At 34.9% G+C, this 15,855-nt stretch overlaps 1 protein-coding gene across 50 annotated transcripts in view; it reads left to right on the forward strand.

The window, feature by feature from the left end:
* The window catches only part of ZNF638 (zinc finger protein 638), a 140,840-nt gene that overhangs the window by 79,530 nt on the left and 45,455 nt on the right, over positions 1-15,855 (forward strand). For 26 of the 50 annotated variants that reach the window (XR_012003081.1, XR_012003086.1, XR_012003080.1 and 23 more), the window contains exons 3-8: positions 1,978-2,039; positions 8,238-8,276; positions 9,434-9,726; positions 11,515-11,792; positions 13,187-13,333; positions 14,235-14,357. Coding sequence is in view for 43 of the 50 variants with exons in the window: in XM_072766849.1 (XP_072622950.1) it covers positions 1,978-2,039; positions 8,238-8,276; positions 9,434-9,726; positions 11,515-11,792; positions 13,187-13,333; positions 14,235-14,357 (942 nt within the window). In the remaining 7 variants the exon portion in view is untranslated. The remainder of the gene's footprint in view (positions 1-1,977; positions 2,040-8,237; positions 8,277-9,433; positions 9,727-11,514; positions 11,793-13,186; positions 13,334-14,234; positions 14,358-15,855) is intronic. The other 24 variants (XR_012003082.1, XR_012003083.1, XR_012003084.1 and 21 more) reach the window with 1 other exon arrangement.

The raw sequence follows: 15,855 nt of genomic DNA on the forward strand, positions 1-15,855 counted from the left end.
TCTCTGTTCACTATTTATTTTTAAAGATTTTATTTATTTATTCATGATAGACACACAAAGAGGCAGAGACACAGAGGGAGAAGCAGGCTCCCAGCAGGGAACCCTGTGTGGGACTCCATCCCAGGACCCCGGGATCATGACCTGAGCTAAAGGCAGATACTCAACCACTGAGCCACCCAGGCATCCCTGTTCTCAGTTTAGAAGCTATCTTTCTCACTGAAATAATTCAGTTTGAGAAAATACTAATTAACGTAAAAGATTTTTGAGGTATTTGGAGGATAGAGTGAACTCTTACGTGGGTAGGTATTTTCACAGTTTGATTCTGGGCTCAAGTCTACAGTCCTTGAAGCTTCCTGCCTAGTAATTATCACTTTTTCTCTCAGGAGAGGCAGTACTGCTTTTGGACCCTTATTACCTCATCTGGATACTGTTATTAGAGAGTCTAGAAATTGGGGTGGCAAAGGTATATTTACTGAGCTTAAGCAAGTGATATCAGTCAGTGAAGTGGGCCTGTTAAACAGCACAGGATGTGTGTGTGTATGTGTATGAATGTATGTGTAGGATTGGAGAGTATGCTATCAACATCAGTTGATAGTTGCTATATAGAATATATGTCCAGTATTATTTCTTCAAGAAAAACTGGAAGTCTGGATTTGGGGGTAAAATCACTGGATTTTTAAATGATGGCAACTTATTCACAGGAAACACTTTATGATCTAAATAAATCATGCCCAACCCACTACTTGGCAGTGTGTCTCTTTGATGTAAACAATGTCCAGTTAATGTCAAAGGCATGGGTTCAGCAGTACTAGAGACTCTTAACTTCCAAACTCTGCTAGCACTCTATTTGTAGCATTGAGCGGGATATGCAGACATTTCTTTTTTGCAATCCACAATCAGCTCCACGACTTAATGAAATAGTTCAGGGTTTTTCATAACCTGTTGCTGAGTATTGCAAATAGCATGCGTTTGTCTTCGGATAGTTCTTGACAAGGCAGATTCCAAGATCAGTGTCAGCTGTGGTTTTAACTGGAGACTTCTAGTTTGTAGCAATGACATACTAAAATGTTTTTGAAATGGAGATGAATAATATTTTCCTCAAGGAACATTTTAAAACAGAACTGTTGAGTAATTTCTTTTCCTATCCAAATGCTGAAAAACAATACAACATTGAGTAATAAAAATACACATTGCTTTTAACTGTTTCACTTGGGGGATTGAGTCTTTGAAAACTGTGTTGTCTTTTTTAAAACTTCTAATCAGATAATATCTTCCAGGAGCTATTTATGGGTACAGAATGTAATTTTAGGGCAGATTTGTAAATGAAGAAATGTATTAAAAAGGAATTTTGTTCACTGTAAAGCTCTACATGTAGGGATATTGTCTTTGAAATAGTGTTACTTTCCCTTAAGTCCTGAAAGTAAATTAGATTTAATCAGCAGTTTATCATATTTTTACTAATCTTATCCTTTGTTAATATAGTGGGTACCTTGTTTGGAATGGTACTGGCCTAAGAGGTAGGATTTTTTGTTGTTGATGTTATTAGCTTGAATTTAGAGATATAAATCATTGATACTATATGTTGAAGATGCCATTTCAGATACTGTTTATAATTATTTATAGAGTTTTTGGTATTCTGGAGTATTTTTACATGTAAGATGAATTATTTTTGGTCAGTGCTTTTATTTTTTCCAAGTTTAAATATATATTTGATTTCGAAATGAGTATCCATGGGTATGATTTTTAAAATGTGTTTTATACTAAAATATTTCAAAATGGCATCAATGTGGTCTGCTATTAAGTGGCTTTGTTTGGAGGCATTTTATTTTTGTGAAATATCATTGAGTAGTCAAATGTTATTTATAACTAGATTTGTTAATTTTTGAAAAAAGTATTCTGTGTCATTTTTAAAAGCCTAATTTCATTAGTCAGTATGAGGAATATTCTAATTTCATCACTTTTGTCCTTTCACAATAGGATTGGATTCAGCATCAAAATACATCTACTCATATTGAGAGCTGCCGCCAGTTACGTCAACAGTAAGAACAAGTTTTTCTTTTTTATAGGTAGCAAATTTACAAAATTAGTTAATGTTCAGATATGACTTTAATACCTTTACTGTGGTACTATAGAGAAAAATATTTTTAGAAAGCTATTGCCTGTTTGAAGTATTTTATAAAGTATATTTAATCTTTTTCCAAAAGGAGAGAAATAAGTATGATCTTTTCTTCTGATGCTCTCCTAATTTAATCCCAGTAGGTAGACTTTTAATATCATAGGTTCATTTCTTGCTGGCTTGCCTTCTTTGCAGTGGTTTATTTTATAGTAGATATAATTTCCTTCTTCTATATGCCCCACTTGCCTAAAGGATAAATAACGAAAAGCCACCCCAAACCAAACACCAAATTAAATTTCAGGTCTAAATCTCCTGGTTTAGAGCCTATTTTAAGAATAAACCTTAGGGGCATCTGGATGGTTCATTCAGTTAAACATCTGGCCCTTGGTTTTGGCTCAGGTTGTGAGATTGAGCCCAGCCAGCCGGCTCAGGGTGGAGTCTGCTTGGGATCCTTCCCCCACCCTACTCCCCCAACCTCCTTTCCCTGCTTGCTCGCTCACACATGCACATTCTCTATAGTAAATAAATCTTGAAAAAAAAAAAGAATAAACCTTAAGTGGGAGATAAACAAGCTAGATATGTTGGTTTCCTCAGTATTGGCTCTTCAGTTCTTCAGACTTTTGCTTTTTTAAGACAGACAGCTATGAAGATAAAAAGTGTGACTTTAATAGGAATCTCATATATCCCTTGGAATAATGAAACTAAATTGTAGTGCCCCTTCTGTCATTAAATATGATACAGTTATGTGTCAAGTTACTGGTCACTAGACTGATAGTAACATGTTTTGGGGCAAATGATTTTGTGACAGCTGTTTTGGATTTTGGTTTTGTTCTTTATGAAAACCTCAGAAAAAGTTTTTGAGATTATTCAGGATTCTTCTAGTCATAAGTGATAAACTTACCTCAAATTAATTTTTATTTTTAATTTTTATTTTATCTTTATTTTTTAAAGAATTTATTCATTCATTCATTTTTTAGTTATTTTAATAAGTTAATTGTTTTTTTTAATGCTGGTTTTTTTAAAGATTATTTATTTATTTATTTATTTTTATTTATTTATGATAGTCACACACAGAGAGAGAGAGAGAGGCAGAGGGAGAAGGAGGCCCATGCACCGGGAGCCCGACGTGGGACTCGATCCCGGGTCACCAGGATCGCGCCCTGGGCCAAAGGCAGGCGCTAAACCGCTGCGCCACCCAGGGATCCCAGATTTTTTATTTATTTATTAGAGACGGAGAGACAGAGAGGGAGAAGCAGGCTCCATGCAGGGAGCCCGACGTAGGTCTCCATCCCGGGTCTCCAGGATCACGCCCTGGGCAGAAGACAGCGCTAAACTGCTAAGCCCGATTCATTCATTCATTTTAGAGCCAGCAGGGCTGAGTAGGACCATGAGCAGAGGAGGAGGGAAAAGGAGTGGAAAGAATCTTAACCAGACTCTACACTGAGCATGGAGCTCAATGAGGGTCTCCGTCTCATGACCCTGAGCTCACAACCTGAGCCAAAACCAAGTCTCACACTTAACTGACTTTACCACCCAGCTGCCCCAAACTAGTTTTTAAAGTAAGGGATTTTATTAGTTTATTGAAGGAGGAAGCTTAAGGAGTGATACTAGTTTCAGGAACAGCTGAATTGATGCTGTAACAAAAATCAAAGTAGTCAGAAATATTTTTGTTTCTTGACTGTTCTGATCTCTTCTACTTTGGCCTCATGAGATCCCCGGTATACTGCCTTCACAAAGCAAAATAGCCCCCATAGTTCAGGACTTAAATGAACTGTGTAGTTAATAATTCTAGGAGTTAAAAACAAAACAAACATGTCAAAAAACCCACTTTCCTCACAACTTCTGTTTAAGTCCAAGGTTTGACTCTTTTGGTCCACTTTGAATTAGTTGTCCATCTTGAAATCAGTTATAATAGTTGTGAGAACTAGTTGGGTACCCTACCTGTGTTGGTGTCATATGCTTGCTCCTACTGTTGAATGTGAAAATAAGCCCTACCTGAATCATAAAGACTATGAATAGAGTTGCTTCTCTATATAGACATTGTTTAGACAAGCATAGGTTATTATATGGAGATAATTTGTTATTTGAATTAGATAGGCCTAGCTGCCACTAGGAAATGGAAAATCTCTCCTAAGCCACAAATTTTCTCAGATACCCAGTGGGATGTCTGATTTTTATGAAGGTGAAGGATTTAAGTGGTGTAGTGAGTCATTTGCTGTAGGTAGGCATTAACGTTAATAAGATTCTAGCTATATACACTGCCATTAATTTACTAGAGCAAATGGCACATATACTTGTTAAAGCCTTCTGTGTAGATAGCCTATTTTTTTTTCATGCACTTAGGCCCTGATTTTAAAATGCTTTCTGTGCCTGCCACTGTATTATCTAGCCTACATTATTACCTTTTTCAGGTTGTATGCTCTTGAATAATTCTTTCTTGTGTTTCTCTGCACTGCAAAAAAAAAAAAAATAATGATAAGAAATAGATTTGATTAGGTGCTTGGAATCATTCCATGGGAAAATATATGCTATTCCATTCTTTGTTTTTTTACATATGTTCCTTTTGTTTCTATACCTTAATCTATTTAGTTATTCACCTGCTGATGTATATTTAGCTTCTTACTCCTTTTCGTAAGGCTGATTAACTCTTCCCTCTCTCTGTCTTTGTTGGATCTTTCTGGATATGATACACAAGTAGTTGGATAACCTGAGAAAAGATACAGTGCATCAGAATTTTAGTATTAGTAATAAATAAGAATATATTCTTGTATGCTGGGCATAATTTAAGTCCTTCGCATAATTTAATTTTCAAAGCAACTTTGTGAGATGTATGTATAATGACTATTTGTAATTTTACCAGTGAGGAAACTGAGGCATAGAGAATCCACTTCTTTGCTATCTCACAGCAAATAATTGGCATAACTAGTCTTTCTTAGCCCATGGATCTTTACTCCTTTCCCCCTCTTTTCTGCTCAATAGATTATTCTGAAAAGATTCTAAGCTGTAAAAAAAAAAAAAAAAATTCTAAGCTGTAAAAGTTGAAGGGATAGTAAACATGGATATGTTCATTTTTGTTCACCAATTATTATCATTTGCCACATCTATTTTGTATTTTCATTAAACTATTTTGAACTATTTTTTTAAAATTTATTTTTAAAGATTTTATTTATTAGAGAGAGAATGAGTGAGAGAGCAAGAGCAGAGGGAGCAGCAGAGGGAGAAGACTCTCTGCCAAACAAGGAACCTGTCATGGGGCTTGATCTCAGGAACCTGAGATCTGTTATAACCACATTGAATCCCTGCTTACCCCTCAACTACACTCCCAAACCAGAATTCAACCAAGATTCATTTATTGCAGTCTCTTAAGCTAGAACAGCCCATCTGCCTGTTTCTTCTTTTCTTACTTTACCTTTTCTTTCTTTTCTTCCTTTCTTTCATTTATTCATTCATTTTGAGAAGGATACTTTCATGTTGACTTCTTTTGAAATATCCAGGAAGGAGTTGTCTTGTAGAATGTCCCAAAAGTACATTTTGTACTTTTCTGTTTGTTTCCTTATCCATAAATACAGGTCGAACATTTTTGTCACAGAAACTATAGGTGATGTGTATACTTAGCACATTGGGTCAGAGATACTGTCACTTAGGTCCTTGTTCTTAGCCATTATGCTATACTGCCTCTGTGAGGAGTGTCATGCTTCTGAAGCACATTTTAAACTAGTTAGGCAATGTACAGGCAGTTAAAACTCTACCTGCAGAATAGTATACATACATGCTTTATCTTTCTGCCCTGGGCAACAGAGACAAAAACATGTATTTTAGCAGTCAACCTAATGAGGATCCAAAACATTATCACCGACTCTTGAGTAAGTGTCCTCAAGCTCTTGTAAAACCATAAACTGGAGAGCTCCAGAAATTTAATAACCTCTAAGTGTTGACAGCATATTTCTAGCATTGTGCATATGAGAAAGTTATGGCTTATTCGCATTAAGTAACTGGCTTTCAGATATATGGCCATTAAGTGTTAGCATCTACACTTAGACCTAACATTGCTTGATTCTAGAGGTCTTGGATTTAAACACTATACAACAGGACTAGAAATTTACCTTCTTAGATAGTAACACAGTAAGGAAGGATTTTAGAAGCCTAAGTGTAAATGAAACAAAATTATCCATGTTTTGACGATTGTTGATGCCAGATAGTAGATACACTGGATTAAAGTTAACCTTTTTTTTTTGGTCTTCATAGTTTGTCACCTTATAGTTAGAAGATACTTCAGGCATCATGTGTGTTCTCAAGGAAGAAGAGGGCAAGAAGCAGGAAGAATTTTCCACCGGTTTTGCACCTATGTCTCATTGTTTTGAACCTGTCACTGGTTATGTTCTAAGGAGGTTAGGAAAAAAGATATTTAGCCTTTTTAGCCTTTGTAGTAGAGGCAGAAAAGGGAAAAGGAAGTTGTGAATTGTTGAGTTAACCTGCTATAACAGTGTCTTAGACAAACAGCAACAAATAAAAACCACTTTACTGTTACTATGGTTTTGACCTGACTTTATTTTCCTGCCACATGACTTGCTGAAAGAGTTGGTTGCCTCCATTTTCTTACTTGGGTCTCCTCTTGGTTATTAAAATTGTTTTTTGTGGGGCAGCTAGGTGGCTCAGTGGTTGAGCATCTGCCTTTGGCTCAGGTGGTAATCCCAGGGTCCTGGGATGGAGTCCCGCATTGCGTTCCTCAGAGGGTACCTGCTTCTCCCTCTGCCTGTGTCTCTGCCTCTCTCTGTGTGTGTCTCTCATGTTTTAAAAAATTGTTTTTGGATATCAGTTGACATAATGATTTAATTTCCAATTTTAAAATGTTTCCAAAATTTCCAATTAACCTTTATTTTTTTTATTTTTAATTTTTTTTTTTAGAGGATGCACGTAAGCCAGGAATTGGGGGGAAGGGCAGAGGGAAAGGGAGAATCACCTCAGGGCTTAATCTCACGACCCTGAGATCATGACCTAGCTGAAATCGAATTGAACTTAACCAACTGAGCCATCCAGGCGTCCTCCAATTAACCTTTTAAGTTTAGATTCTCTAGAAAAGTTGAGGATGAAGCTGTCTTTTTCTTAGGCTTCTGTGATGTTACTGTTCTGTGTACTTTTTTTCTTCCTGCGATTACTACTTAATCCCTTTTATTGGTTTGTCTTTGCTTTACTCTTTAGTGTTGGTGTGCATATTCTGTCTGCAGCCCTTTTTTTCCTATAAACTATTCTGTTAATCTCACACAGTCTTTGTACTATGTTTGTGGCTTCTGCATGCCTGATTTTTAAATATCTCACTCAATCTTCGTCTTTCCCCATAATTCCAGATATTTATTTCTAATTGACTTGAAAATATTCTTGTGTTCTTTTCACTTCAGAAATGTTTATTGGTTCCCTGTTGCCTTTTACTTATGTGCAACCTTCTTACCTGATTTCAAGGACCTTCACAATTTATGACTCTGAGCTACCTTTCCAGGTTTCCCCCTCATAATTCCTTTTCATCCTTTCCATGCTACAGCCAGAGCAGTTCCTGGAATTGAACACTTGTTTTGCCTCTGAATTCTTTTATGTATCACCACTGCATGAAACCTATCCTAATTCATGCCTACAGTAGACCATTTTAAAGTGCTACCTGAAAAGCAGCCTTTTTCTGCAAATTCTCCCCTGATTTCTTCCACCAGATATGTCTCTTCAAGGACTGCATGGTATAGTGTAAAGGGCACCACACACGTTACATTCTGGAATTCTGCAAAGTGCATGAACTGTCTTTGTCTTTTAACCCCTGTTTACACTTGTGTGTCATGTCCCTATTCTGTGCCTCTTAACACTTGTATGTATATTGCCTATTTTACTTAAATAAACTTTGAAGTCTTTATAAAATACTGGGAATGTGTTTCTTTTCCTTGAATTGCCTACTAGAATAATGCTTTATTGAATTAGACACTCAAAAACCATACTTTCAAGAAAATTTTCATATTTTAATATACTAATAAATTACTATGTCAACTTTGGTTTTGAACAGTCCTCCTGATGCATTGCAGGAAAGATTGAGAATTGTAATCTCATTTTAACTGTTCGTTAACACGATTTATTCTCAAAATAGGTATCCCGATTGGAATCCTGAGATCCTTCCATCAAGAAGGTAATTCTTTTGAATAGTGATTGTTGAGACCTGATTTTCTTTTAAGAGTAAACAGGTACCTTTTTTTTTTTTGAAAGATAAATTGTTTTTAATTGAGTTCCTATTTTGATCATTTTTACATTTATTTATTTGTTTATTTTTGAAAGATTTTATTCATTAGAGAGACAGAGAGAGGCAGAGACACAGGCAGAGGGAGAAGCAGGCTCCCTGCAGGGAGCCCGATGTGGGACTTCATCCCAATCCCAGGACTCCAGGATCACGCCCTGAGCCAAAGGCAGATGCTCAACTGCTGAGCCACTCTGGTGTCCCTGATAATTTTTACTTTTAAACAGCAAATAAATGCAACAATCTTTATGAATCTTTCTTTAACTATCCCAGCTTAAATGTGATAGCTTGTCTCTAAACTTCTATTTTTTTGTTTAGTCTTTTCTGAAAATAATTGATGTTTTTGTTATTGTTTTATGTTTGTGGTCTTACGTTATAAATGCCTTGAAGGTTGGGAATGGTTTTGTTAAGGTTTGTATTCCCTAGGAGGTCCCTGTTTAACGTGTGTATATGCAAGTACAGCAGTCAAAGAAATATTTGTAGATGGCATAATCTCTCAGGAAAAATTGTTGAAAAGCATTTGTTTATGTAAACGTTTCTTAAATTTTTTATATAACTTAATACTTTATTTTAAGATTTTATTCATTTATTCATGAGAGACACAGAGAGAGAGGCAGAGACCTAGGCAGGGGGAGAAGCAGGCTCTCTCTGAGGAGCGTGATGCGGAACTCGATCCCAGGATCATGCCCTGAGCCAAAGGCACACACGCTCAACCACTGAGCCACTCAGGTGTCCCTAATTTAATACTTTTCAATATATAGTTGGCTACATAGTGGTACAGGAGAAGCCCAGGAGATTGATGGGGAACATATTCTTCTGTATATAGCAAAACAGGGATCCAGGCAACTAGAGGGCTGAGCATCTGTTCTGATTGTTTCTTATTCATCTATAAGGGTGAATTGCATCATAACAAACAGTTTTTTGTTTTAAATACACGGTATCAGAGTTTGGTAGTGTTTATAGTCTGTTATTAAGAAGGAACTTCTGTCATTTAATATAAGTTAAATTTACGTTAAATTGCTGAATCTTGTGATTCCTCCCTTTCTTTATAGAAATGAAGGCAACAGAAAAGAAAATGAAACTCCAAGAAGACGGTCTCATTCCCCCAGTCCTAGACGTTCTAGGAGATCAAGCTCAAGTCACAGATTCCGTCGATCTCGAAGCCCAATACGTTATATATATAGACCAAGAAGTCGAAGTCCAAGAATTTGCCATCGTTTCATTTCTCGATACAGATCCAGATCTCGTTCACCATATCGAATGAGAAATCCATTTAGAGGTAGTCCAAAATGTTATCGATCAGTTAGCCCTGAAAAGACCTCACGAAGATCAGTTAGATCATCAGGTACACTTATGGTCATGAATATTAATAGACAATATAGCTAATAATAAATCTACTTATTTTGACTAAGTTTTTTAGGTTTTGTTTGAATTTTTTATTTCTATATCTTTAATAAGTTTGAAATCATGACTTATATGCTATTGTCAAGATTTAACAAAAGTTGACATTTTGAGCTATTTTTCCTAGCTCTTTTAATAAGATAGAGATGAAATATTCTATTTTATTATATTTTAGAATTTCTTTTATACATATATATATATTTTAGAATTTCTATATGAAATTGACCCACATCCCAACCTCTGGTCCATTCTCCTTCCTTTTATTGAGTGTCAAAAGAAACATGGGTATCTGTCTACCCAAAATCAAATTAAAAAACCATGGATATGTCAGCATCTTAGTTTGCCCATGAATTAAAGTTTTTTGAAATTTCTCATGTTTTCAACCTGTGTCTTAAGACTGGTTCAGTGACATTTCTAGAAATAGCTCATATATGTGTCCTCAGATCTATTTAGAGGTCTTCAAGGTCTTTCCTTTTCCAACTATTATATCTGTGAAGCTGGATTTTCTTTGTACATTTCAGCAAAACAATGTATCCATCAGATTGGATGCCAAAGCAGAGATGAGAATTCAGGGGTTTTTTGTTTTGTTTTAAGATTTTAATTATTCATGAGAGAGAGAGAGGCAGAGACACAGGCAGAGGGAGAAGCAGGTTCTGTGCAGGGAGCCTGATATGGGACTCGATCCCGGGCCCCCAGGACTACTCCCTGAGCCAAAGGCAGCCCCTCAACCACTGAGCCACCCAGGCCACCCGAGAATTCAGGTTTTAAGCCCAACATGAAAGTGTGTGGGAAAGTGTTGTGGTGCTACTCATCTAATTTCTTGTTTCTTTTGGGAATTAAAATGGTTTTTCATAAAAATGTTATTTTATGCTAACACATGAATTTATTATTATTAAGTGAATTAAATATTTTTATTTTTATTTTTTATTTTTTTAATTTCTTTTAAGATTTTATTTATTCATGATAGTCACACAGAGAGACAGAGAGGCAGAGACACAGGCAGAGGGAGAAGCAGGCTCCATGCAGGGAGCCTGACGTGGGAGTCGATCCCAGGTCTCCAGGATCGGGCCCCGGGCCAAAGGCAGGCGCCAAACCGCTGCCTGGGATCAGGACCCAGGGATCCCTGAATTAAATATTTTTAAAATTCTATTTCAATTTCTTATATAGTAGATACTGATAAATTTAACACAAAAACTCTTTGGAGCCCTCAGGAAAAAAAAGAAATATGAATTCTTTTTTTTTTTTTAAGATTTTTTTGTTTTTTTAAGACTTATTTATTCATGAGAGACCCAGCGAGAGAGAGAGAGAGAGAGAGAGAGAGAGAGAGAGAGAGGCAGAGACCCAGGCAGAGGGAGAAGCAGTTTTCCTGCAAGGAGCCCGATATGGGACTCGATCCCGGATCCCGGGATCACGCCCTGAGCTGGAGGCAGACGCTCAACCACTGAGCCACCAAGGTGTCCCTGGAGTTCTCAATTTTTGAAAGTGAGGAGGGATATTGAAATCAAAAGTTTGAGGACTACTGGTGTAGATTGGCTCATGAGTGAAGAATTGAAGATTAAGAATTGTTTTGTGTTTATTTCCTTCCTGTCTGGTCTGACAGCAGCTCTGTGTGATAAATACTTGGGCAGTTGAGTTTTTTGGTTTTTTGTTTGTTTTTTTAAATAATGTGATGAGATGGTGGTGTTCATCATACATTCTTTTCAGTTGAAGTTGTTTATGTCCTTTTTACTAGATAGAAAAAAAGCATTCGAAGATGTAGTACAACGACCTGGGCATGTTTCAGAATTCAATAAACAGAAACATCTTGAAATAGTTGATAAAGGACACTCACCAGCACTGAAGCCTAAAACTAGCAGTGGATCAAAGCCATCAGTTAAATCTACAAACTCTATAAAGAGTGATTCAAGTTTAGTGGGACATTCTACTCGTTACAAAGCCAAGAATATTGAAGATGACACCTTACCAGAATGTAAACCAGTGTCTGAAAAAGCAGTTTCTCTCCAGCGTAAGGTTAGTAGTTCTTTAATTTGTTAGTGCATGTAGATACTTGTGTCATTTTGAAACAGAAAAGTTGTTTGGATTTTTTATTTTCATATTTCTTTTTTTTCATATTTCAAAAGTTTAAAATCATGACTTACTAAACCATGTTGATACAGAATATTTTATTGGTTGCTCCTATGAATTTAGTAAAAGCCCATTAATTCCAAATCTTGTAGCTTACAAATCATAGAGGTTTGGCATTTGATGTATCAAAAGTGAGAACATTTTGATGGTTGGGTATTTTAAGCTAACCACACAAGAGGTGGTTGTGATGAATTTTGATATCTGGTAGGGGAAGTGAGTATAATCACCAGCCAACATTAATGAGCTTTTGTAATCTTTTGTCAGTAAGCTGTAAAAGTCTTTACTGAGAATTGATCATTTTTAGCCTATTTTTTACTTTTTTGCAGTACAGTTCAGAAGTCAAAAACTCTGTTGCCCAGTGTAGAATAGCCTATTTTCTGGTACTGATTTATTGGTGTATTTTGACTGTAACGTGCTAGTTAAAAAATTGGTGTATTATTATATATATTAGTTACATTACTGATACAGTAAATAGTATATGAAGCATCCGGAGAACAAATGTTAGAGTAATTGCCAGTGTTAAGCCAGATTGTCAGATGGTTATGTGATATTAACAAGTCTTCAGGTATTTGGGTATACATTACTCGTAACGTTGTCTAAATATTTTCAACAATTCTAATTCCTTGCCTTTAAAGAGGTTATATTTAGAAGGATGCACTTAAAATAATCAACCTGTAATTACACCATTTTGAAGAGTGTTAGGAAGAACTTTTAGTACAGGGAAAATTTTGAAGAGGCTAAATTTATCTATAGTGTTCTTTTCATTTTGTTTCAAGACTTCTAGATGGTGACAGTGGAACTTTTTAAGTTTTTTTAAAGTCAGTATTAAATATAGGTGATAAATTTGATATTACAGGGTATTCAGATTTTATACATATATGAATCTTTTAAAAATGCTAAACCTATCTAGATACCGTTTCAGCTATTAAAACACAAAGTGAAAAAAAATATAGTTTCATCCTCCTTAATGATGGGCCATGTAGATTCATGTAGAAAAATATTCTACAGCAGTTTTGGAACATTTCATAGGTCTTGTTTGTTACAAAATGCTTCTAAACAGAAAAGAGCACCTGTGATTGAGTTACCTATAAGCTTTTAGGTGGTAATATATAAAACATATTTTTTACTACCTTGACATTTAAATTTTTCTTTTAAATTGTGCTAAAATATTTAGAAAAGTCTTTAAAGGACTTAGGTTAATGGTAGAAGAAATTATATTGAGATTTATTGTTGTACTTAATGGCTTAATTTGGTTTAAATTTTCTTTCATTCAAAAATAGATTCGGAAAGACCAGTCTTTACATTATGGTTCAGTTCTTCTTGTATCTGAATTACCAGAGGATGGCTGTACTGAAGAAGATATTAGAAAAATATTTCAACCATTTGGAAAAGTTAATGATGTCCTCATTGTTCCATATAGAAAAGAAGTGAGTCATTCACTCTGTTCCAAAAATACATACAAAGTTACTACATTATAAAATCTGGTTATTACTTTATAAAGATATTTTAGCAGCTTTTACTACATATATAATTGTTAATTGAGAGTTAATGTTGTAAGTGCTTAGATTCCAGTGAACAGGGTTCCCAAATACCGTTTTATATTCTTTAGAACAGGAATTGGCATACTTTTTCTGTAAAGGGCCAGATAGTAAATATTTTAGGCTTTGTATGCCATAGGATTGCAGCAGCTATTCAATTCTGCCATTGTAACACAAAGGCAGCCATAAATAATATACAAATGAATGGGTATGACTGTGTTCAAAAAACTTTGCAAAAACAGATGGCAGGTTATAGCTTGCTTTCCATTGCTTTAGTACACTGGTAAAATTATACTAAAAAAATGATGTTGTTATACAGTATTTTTCACCTGTGGGTTATAGTCCTATAACTCACACAATAAAGTTCATCACAATTATGAACAACTCCAGACTAAGCAGAACATAAAATTGTGAGACAAAACAGGGGAATATAGTTAGTAGTATTTTTTATTGCAAGAGGCCTTAAAAACATCAGACTTACAGCAGTTAGACCAGATTTCCATTTATTCCATGAGCCCTGCTTCCTATATCTCATTGTTCCATGAGCTGCCATGGACCTATCTTTCTCTTCTTACTTTAGTAATGATATAGAAATTCTATAAGGTTAAATATCCATTTCATGTGTAAAAACACCTTAGAGATTAAATGACACTTTAGCTGAACAAAATGAGAAGTAAAAGCAACCAGGACTTGAAGTAATTTCATAGTTTCATGTTGGACAAAAAGTACTAAGTCATGCAGAGAATTTTGAGTTAGATTTTTGACTAAAAATTGAATACATTTTATTTAGGCTTACTTGGAAATGGAATTTAGAGAGGCAGTTACTGCAGTCATGAAGTACATTGAAACAACACCTCTTCAGATAAAAGGAAAAAGTGTGAAAGTATGTGTTCCAGGAAAGAAAAAATCACAGGTAAACTGGGTTTAGATCATACATGTTTCATTGTTTTTGGTTGGTTTGACTTTTTAAAGTGATACATACAGAAGAATGCATAGAACATAAATGTTCACTCAACAGATTGAAATATATTGAAATTAATGACTTTATATTTACAGAAATAGCACTATAAACAGTGTTAAATGGCAAGCAATAGACTAGGAGAAAATACTTAATAAAATTAGAAACATCTGTGAAACCTGTACCTAGTTCACAAGCTAATAACATTGATAACATCCTGGAAGCCCCTTGTATACCTCTTCCGAATACTTACACTCTTCCTTCTGCCCAAAAGTAACCCCCGCTTGATTTCTGATACCATAATTGAGTTTTGCCTGTTTTGAACTTTAAAGAAATAGGATTATAGAGCGTATATATTCTTTTGGGCCCTTGCTTCCTTAAAGATATTACTGTTTATGAATTTAGTCTTTCTAGATCATTTCTTACACTTTAGTTTATATATATCCATTGATAATGTCTATAGACGTTTTGCTTTTTTAAGAAGTACTTGCAGTTTTGCTTTGGGTATGAGTGTTCTTTTCATGTAATTATTATATTTGCTGAAGAATGTCTACTTTATAGGGGCTTTGTACTTTTCAATCAGCAATTTGATTTGGAGATCTAAATGTTAGTACATACAGATTTTCCTCATTCCTCTTAATTTCTGTGTGGTATCACTTTGTATAAATATGCCACAGTTATTTTAACAGTTCCTTGTGGATTTGATATTTAGGTTATTTCTAATTTTTCACTAATAGAACAGGACTTTAGTTAACTTCCTTGCATATGGCTTTTACAGGCCTTATACATTTATGGTACTGTTTTTAAGGTGATATCTAGTGGAATTGCTGGGTGATAGGTTATATAGGAATAAGTAATACCAGATCTCCCATTAAGTAGCTATAATAATTTTGTCTGATAATAATGAGAATACTAGTGTTTCTGTGTTACCCACGTCTTAATATTTGCAGTTTTAAAATGCAATATGTAAAATATGGTATTGACCTTTAATTTGTGTTTTCCTGATTATTATTTAAACTTCATACTTAATTATTAGTTATTACTGTTTTAATGAGTTGTGTATGTCTTTTCTAATCTTTCTATTGGGTTGTCTTTTTAAGAAATTTCATTTGAAGGTGCTCATGATTTTGATACTAATTTTGTATTCTCTCTGAGAAGTATTTTCTTCCAGTATGTCGTTTATATAAAAATTTTTTATATAAAATTTTTAATTTCAGTGTACTCAAGTTGATTTTTCCCCCCTCTTAATGGCTTCTGCTTTTTGTGTTTTGTCTTATTTTAGAATTTCCCTTTATACCAGTGCCAGAAAAGATGTGATTTCATTATTACTTTAATCTATAAGTTGTAGTTAAGGTGTTATTGGGATTAATACTATTTCCAAAATGGATAGCCAACTAGGCCAACACCATTTATACCTAATTGGTTCTTCCTCGCTGATTTAAAAAACCATCGT

The sequence above is a fragment of the Vulpes vulpes genome, chromosome 8 (assembly GCF_048418805.1).
Source record: "Vulpes vulpes isolate BD-2025 chromosome 8, VulVul3, whole genome shotgun sequence".
In the NCBI taxonomy this organism is placed as follows: domain Eukaryota; kingdom Metazoa; phylum Chordata; class Mammalia; order Carnivora; family Canidae; genus Vulpes; species Vulpes vulpes.